Consider the following 7114-nt stretch of genomic DNA (forward strand, 5'->3'; position numbering starts at 1 on the left):
AGTGGGCACTACTGGGTGTGGTCTTAAAACAAGCAATCCCCCAAAACAAAGAAACAAGAAAACTGTTGAGTGGTTGTGGCATCATTGGTTCTAACCACTCCTATGGAGCTCCAGGGGAAATCTGAGAGGTCGGGCTGGGGACTAGAACTCACTCCTCAGTGAGGATGTTGACGGGGTACAGCACTGTGGTGTTGATAGTGTCCATGTTGTTCTTTAAGAGGTTGGCGTCCTCATTTTCACTGCCAAGGGAGGGGGTAAGCCATGTTAAAGCACAGAGGCAGGATGGGGGTAGGGGGACAGGGGTGCCAGAAGCTCCTAGGGCCTCTCACCAGCTTACGTTGGCGTGTAGCTCCACTAAGTCCTCCCAGGAACTGTTGGGCACAGTGTGGAACATCACCTGGATAGAGACCTGGGAAGGAGGAAGGGTCATCTCAGCCCCTGCCAATTGCTCATTAGATCTTGAACACTGGACTAGGGGTTGATGCCCACTAGTCAGACAAGGAGCCTAAGGTCCCAAAGGGTGAAGTGACGGTGGAGTTAGAAAAGGAAGAGCTAGGGGCCGAAGAGATAGCATGAAGGTAAGATGTGCCTTTTATGCAGAAGGTCATTAGTTCGAATCCCAGCATCCCATATGGTCCCCCGAGCATGCCAAGAGTGATTTCTGAGCATGGAGCCTGGAGTAACCCCTGAGTGCTGCTGGGTGTGACCCAAAAAAAAAAAAAAACAAAAAAAAAAAAAAAAAAGAAAAAAAGAAAAGGAAGAGCTCAGCTCCACCAGGCTGAGTCCTAACTGATCCTAAGGGAATGTGGTTCTGCTCACTTCCTTTGGCATGTCTGGGGTTTCTCTTTAATGCCAGCACTCCCCAAAGCCACTTGTCTGCTGGAGTGTCCCCACTCACCATGCTGCCTGCTCTGAAGATCGGGGAGCTCACATTGCAGGACAAGCTCAGGAGCTTGGACTCACCAGGAAGCTCCTCGCAGCTCACAGGTATCTGGCTGTGGGGCTGAAGGGAGAAGGAAGAGAAAAGGCTTCTGAGGGGCTGGAGAGATAGTACAATGGGCAGGGCATTTGCCTGGCCTGGGTTTGATTCCCACCATCCCATATGGTCCCCAGAGCACCACCAGGAGTGATTCCTGAGCACAAAGCCCTGAGCACCACTGAGTGTGGCCAACCCTCCCCCCCAAATCAAACCAAAAAAAGGGTTTCTGAAGGGGTGCAACTGAGACATCTCAGAGACCCTGCACCCCATGACCCACCCTTCAGGACACCATCCCCACTTGGGCCAAGGATCAGGGGACAGATAATGATTCAGCTGAGAATGTTCACTGCAAACAATCACATGTTTGAAGGTATTGAGCAATCACAGAAACAAGCCAGGCCCAGTGCCTCTGGTCCCGTCACTGAGGGTCTGGGGAACTGGCCGAAGTCCTGTTACCTCTCTAGGTTAGCAAGGATTTGAGGAGCAACAAGCCATTCCCCCAATGTTAGGCAAGGCAGGGTTAATGTTGACCCCTCAGACTCCCACCCTCAGACTTGAAGGGAATTAAACTAGGTAATTTAGGCTGGGGAGATCCAGTGAGTCCCCCTAGTTTTACTTCTGTTGGAACTCAGGTCAGGACAAATGCCGCTGAACATGATGGTTCTGTTTGAGATGATGAAAGTGCTCAGTAAACAGTGCTGATGCTTGCACAACACTGTGGTCTGTGATGAAAGTCTCTGGATTGGCTGCTACAACCCTTCCTCCCCAAAACAAACCACTAAAATGGCAGGTTTTGTTTTTAATTTTTCCAGAGCCCATGAGTAAAGCAGTGTTTCATACCTGCAGAGCAGGCTCTGCTACTGAGCTATAACCCCAGCTGAAATAGTGATGTGTGCTATGCTGAGACACATTCCCAGGGTGCATGAGACCCACTGTGCCAGGGATGAAGCCTGGGCCTCCCACATATCCTGCATGTGCTCTGTCTCTGGAGCCATCTCTCCATTCCAAAATGGTAGATTTTATACATATTTTACTACAATAAACATTTCTTTAAAGAGATAGAGAACACAATGCTAATTACAACAAATATAAAATAAGTACATGCAAATATAGTCTATAGTTCTATATACTGATACAGAACAGACAGCAGATTATTAAATTACATATGATGGGGCTGGAGAGATAGCATGAAGGTAAGGCATTTGCCTTGCATGCAGAAGGATGGTGGTTTGAATCCCGGCATCCCATATGGTCCCCCATGTGGGGTGATTTCTGAGCATAGAGCCAGGAGTAGCCACTGAGTGATGCCGGGTGTGACCCGCCAAAAAATTACATATGAATAAGTGTCAGTTACAAAACACATGTGATGGTCCTTAAACTTCTCTTTGCTTTCCCATTTTCTGTGGTGATCTGGGATTACTTTCACAATAATAATTAAAACAACAAAAGTGGGCCATAGGGATAGCATGGAGGTAGACCATTTGCCTTGTATGCAGAAGGACGGTGGTTCAAATCCTGGCATCCCATATGGTTCCCACAAGCCTGCCAGGAGCAATTTCTGAGCATAGAGCCAGGAGTGACCCCTGAGCGCTGCCAAGTGTGACCCAAAAACCAAACCAAACCAAACAAAACAAAGCACACACAACAAAAGCATCTGTTAAACATCCCAGATGTGTCTTTAAAATGCAACAGCTGAGCCAAAGTTTACACCTGCCTCTGATCCCCAGCACTGCTTGGTCCCACCAGTACCATAAGGGTGGCTCCTAGAAGAGCAAGCATAAAGGATGAGCCTGCAGGGGGAGGTGATGGTCTCTTTAAAGCACAAGCATGACCGAGGTCACAGGTGTGCAAGGGTCATGGTCCTTGAGCTGCTGCTGCCCTGGGTATCCTCAGACTATGTTCCATTATCGAATCTGTGGCCCAGAGAGCTGGGAAATAACCATCAAGTTGAAACCCAGTGGTGGCCCTGGTACTTGACCATGCTGGCAGCTCCCCTTGGTGTCCAGCCTTCTCCTTACCTTGAGTACTTCCACTTTGCGGAAGGAGAGCCCCCGGGGATAGTACAAGCCCAACTGTACCCAATATGCATCTTCTTTTATATTTTTCAGCCTCAGCACCACTGAGAGACTGGCAGAGGGCATCAGACGGAGGACTGTGGATCTAGGAGAAGGAGTGGAGGAAAGTTTTGGGTGCCAAGGCAAAGATAGCAGGAAAGAGGTGTGGACTCCCATAGCTGGGAAATTTGCTTCCCTCAGTTATGGAAGTGTCAAAGAAACACAAAGCAGGGCCGGAGAGATAGCATGGAGGTAGGGCATTGCCTTGAATGCAGAAGGACTGTGGTTCAAATCCTGGCATACCATATGGTCCCCCAAGCCTGCTAGGAGCTATTTCTAAGTGTAGAGCCAGGAGTAACCCCGAGCGCTGCTAGATGTGACCCAAAACCAAACCAAACCAAACCAAACAAACAAAAGAAACACAAAGTGGGGCGGAGAGATAGCATGGAGGTAAAGCATTTGCCTTGCATGCAGAAGATCGGTGGTTCAAATCCCAGCATCTCATATGGTCCCCAGAGCCTGCCAGCAGCAATTTCTGAGCATAGAGCCAGGAGTAACCCCTGAGCACTGCAGGGTGTGACCCAAAAACCTCAAAAAAAAAAAAAAAAAAAAAAAGAAAGAAAGCAAAGAAACACAAAGCAGCTCTTGGCTAGAGTGACAGTGCAGCAGGTAAGGGGCTTGTTTGTCTTATACCCAGCCAACCTGGCTCTGTTTCCCAGTACTGTCCCCCAAGTCCTTCAGAAGTGATGCCTAATTGCAGAGCCAGGAGTAAGCCCTAAGTATCGCTGAGTGTGCTCTCCTCAAAAAACAAACAAATGCAGCTCCTCTGCCCAGGCTTTGCATATTGCACTCTCATATCATCTTGACAGTGGTACACTGAGGCTAGACCCCACAACCAGCCAGGCAGCCCTGACTTCTCTTCAGCACCCAGGGGCTGCCTGGGGAAGTCAGTGAGAGGGATCAGGGTGTTGCAGTTGGGGGAGCCTTTCAGACCTTTCCGAGAAGAAGAGCTGTAGGTCGGCCTCACATTTCTTATCCTCGCCGCAGTTCTTCTCAAAGGGAATCTGAAAGGCCAAGGTCAAAGGGCTGGAGACCCAGTGCCATAGGTCCAGAAAGCCTGACACTGGCCTCCCAGTCCCACTTGCCCTCTTACCTCCTTGGTTTCAGAGTGTGGTGACGGTCTTAGGATGGGCCGCACATCCAGGCCTTGTTGATGAGCCTGGGAGACAAGAGAGTTTAGTTGAGATAGCAGAAGGATGGGCAGGCCTCGGGAGCATTAACTGGACCCTATACAGGTCCCCCCACCATCCTGACTCAGCCTAAGGCCATCCATCAGCTCTCCTCCATGGGCAGCTCCTTGAGGGAGGCTAAGATCAAGTGGCTCCCGTCCCTCTCCTGACATGAGATCTGGGACTTGTCAAAGCCGCTCTGAATCTCCTGGATCAGCCAGCCTCCCTGGCAGGAAGGAAGGCCTGGCCTTGCAGCCTCTGGACTGCAGCCTCTGGACTTGCAGCAGGACTCAGGGACTCTGATCCCTGCTTCCCTCAGAATAGACTGAGTAGTTTCTTCATTTCCAGATGCCTTGCTCTGGGGGAGGCCCTTTCATAGCAGAGAAGTACAGACACCAGAGAAACCCCCAGACATTTTCTTTCTTTTCTTTTTGTTTGTTTCTTGGTTTGTTGTTTTGTTTAGGGGGCCACACTGAGAGACACTCAGAAATAGCTCCTGGTGGGGGGGGGGGGGCAAGCAATAGCATAGAGGGTAGAGCATTTGCTTTGCACGCGGCCAGGTCAGGTTCAATCCCTGGCATCCCATATGGTCCCCCGAACCTGCCAGGAAATATTTCTGAGCACAGAGTCAGGAAAACCTCTGAGTGCTGCCAGGTGCACACCCTCCACCCTCATATGGGATGGCCATGTGCAAGGCAAACACTCTTCCCACTGTGCTATCACTTCAGTTCCAACCCAGGTATCTTCTTGCTGTGATGAGAAAGGGAAGCGCCAGAAAAACATAAAAGCATGTAGAAGGGAATTCTGCCCCCGTGGGCATCAGGGAAGCTTCCTGAAGGGGCCTGAACTGAAATGTAAAGGATGTAGAAGAGGAATCCAGGTAAAGAGGCTGGAGAATAGGAAGGAAGAACAAAGCATCCAAAGGCTCACGCCAGGAAGACAGCATGCAGAGGGCTGCGTGGCCACAGCTTTCCCAGCAGCCTGTTAAGTGTGACCATGTGATTTAGTTGTACTCTGGGGGCCACACACAGTACAACCTGAGGCTACTCCAGGTTCAGTTCCCAGGGGTTCCTCCCAGAGATTTTAGTGAGACCATGTAGTGCTGCAGATTGAAACTGAGTCTCCAACATATAAAAAGCATGTACTTCAAATCTTTGAGGGCAGGACCATGGCCTAGATGTAGTCTAGGCTGATGGGGTTTATACAACATTCTATCATGGCAGCAACTCTCACTCTGCCCTTCACCTTCATCTCACGGGAAAGCAGGGGATACAGTGGGCACCTTCCAGCACACTCATGGGGGTCACTTAGCAATACCAGCTCTCTCAAGAATGAAGGAGACTTTATTTTTTTGGATTTTGGGTCACACCCGGCAGTGCTCAGGGGTTACTTCTGGCTCTACACTCAGAAATCACTCCTGGCAGGCCTGGGGAACCATCTGGAATGCCAGGATTCGAACCACCGTTCTGCATGCAAGGCAAATGCCCTACCTCCATGCTATCTTTTCGGCCCCCTTAGGGAAACATTCTTGAGGTGGGTGGAATCTGTTTCTGCTTGGGCCATGCCTTCAATTTAGCTTCTTTCCACCAGATCCTGCTGCTTCAAAGGACATCAAACCCCAGGCTAAGTATTAAGGACTTGAGACCAGAAACCAAGCTTTGGGCCTGGAGATAATGGATGCTGTTTCCAATCACATACCACAGCTCCACATGCTGTAAGGGGACTCTGTTCTTCCAAAGAAGATGATCGAGACTTTCTACACTCTCTTCCCTGGACTTGACATCTTTTTCTTTTGTAAATACGCAGGGGTGGGGAGATAACGTGGAGACAAAGCATTTGCCTTGTATGCAGAAGGACGGTGGTTCAAATCCTGGCATCTCATATGATCCTTCAGCCTGCCAGGAATGATTTCTGAGTGTAGAGCCAGGAGTAACCCCTGAGCACTGCCGAGTGTGACCCAAAAACCAGCAAAACAAAACAAAATTAAATAAATACAGGGCCACATTTAATAGTACTCAGCAGGCCATGCTATGCTGGAGACCAAAACTCAGAGCCTTGCACATGCTAGGACTTCAGCAGTATTAGGAGCCTCTGAGGCTCAATACTATGGCACAACAGGGCAAGTATACTCTGAGGTGGCCCAGTCCTTTCCTTCTTCCTGAGAGTTCCAGGGTCTCTGCCCTGGTTTCCTTTCCTTTCCATCTTGTTTCCCCAAATTTAAATAGAAATACTCCCCCCAAACCCTTTTCTGCTCCAGGCAGCCATATTTTACTTTTTTTTTTTTTTTTTGGTTTTTGGGTTACACCTGGCAGTGCTCAGGGGTTATTCCTGGCTGTCTGCTCAGAAATAGCTCCTGGCAGGCACGGGGGACCATATGGGACACTGGGATTTGAACCAACCACCTTAGATCCTGGATCAGCTGCTTGCAAGGCAAACGCCGCTGTGCTATCTCTCTGGGCCCATTTTTTTTCTTCTTTTTTTCATATTTTACTTCTATTGCGGGGGTCTCAAACTTGCGGCCCGCGGGCCGCAAACAGCCCTCCGTACAACATTTTGTGGCCCTGCCCTAGAGGAATCTTTTTTTTGTTTTGTTTTGTTTTAGTTGTTTGGGTCACACCCCCCAATGTTCAAGGCTTACTACTGACTTTGCACTCAAGGATCACTCTGACTTAGCCTCCTGCGGCCCGCAGGTAAATTGAGTTTGAGCCTTAAAGGAAAAGACACCCAGACAGGAGACAATTAGTAAAGGGGTAAAGGTGCTTTGCCTTGTATGTGACCTACCCTGGTTCAAATTCCTGGCACAATCTATGGGTTCCTAAGCACTGCTGGGATCATTCTTGAATACAGACCCA

At 49.4% G+C, this 7114-nt stretch overlaps 1 protein-coding gene across 1 annotated transcript in view; it reads right to left on the reverse strand.

The window, feature by feature from the left end:
* The window catches only part of ITGAL (integrin subunit alpha L), a 41718-nt gene that overhangs the window by 5459 nt on the left and 29145 nt on the right, over positions 1 to 7114 (reverse strand). Inside the window, exons 19-24 of the mRNA XM_049788130.1 lie at positions 4187 to 4252; positions 4027 to 4097; positions 2998 to 3139; positions 899 to 1003; positions 330 to 409; positions 153 to 239 (exon numbers count right to left, since the gene is read on the reverse strand). Coding sequence (XP_049644087.1) covers positions 153 to 239; positions 330 to 409; positions 899 to 1003; positions 2998 to 3139; positions 4027 to 4097; positions 4187 to 4252 — 551 coding nt within the window. The remainder of the gene's footprint in view (positions 1 to 152; positions 240 to 329; positions 410 to 898; positions 1004 to 2997; positions 3140 to 4026; positions 4098 to 4186; positions 4253 to 7114) is intronic.

This window comes from Suncus etruscus, chromosome 15 (assembly GCF_024139225.1).
Source record: "Suncus etruscus isolate mSunEtr1 chromosome 15, mSunEtr1.pri.cur, whole genome shotgun sequence".
Taxonomy (NCBI): domain Eukaryota; kingdom Metazoa; phylum Chordata; class Mammalia; order Eulipotyphla; family Soricidae; genus Suncus; species Suncus etruscus.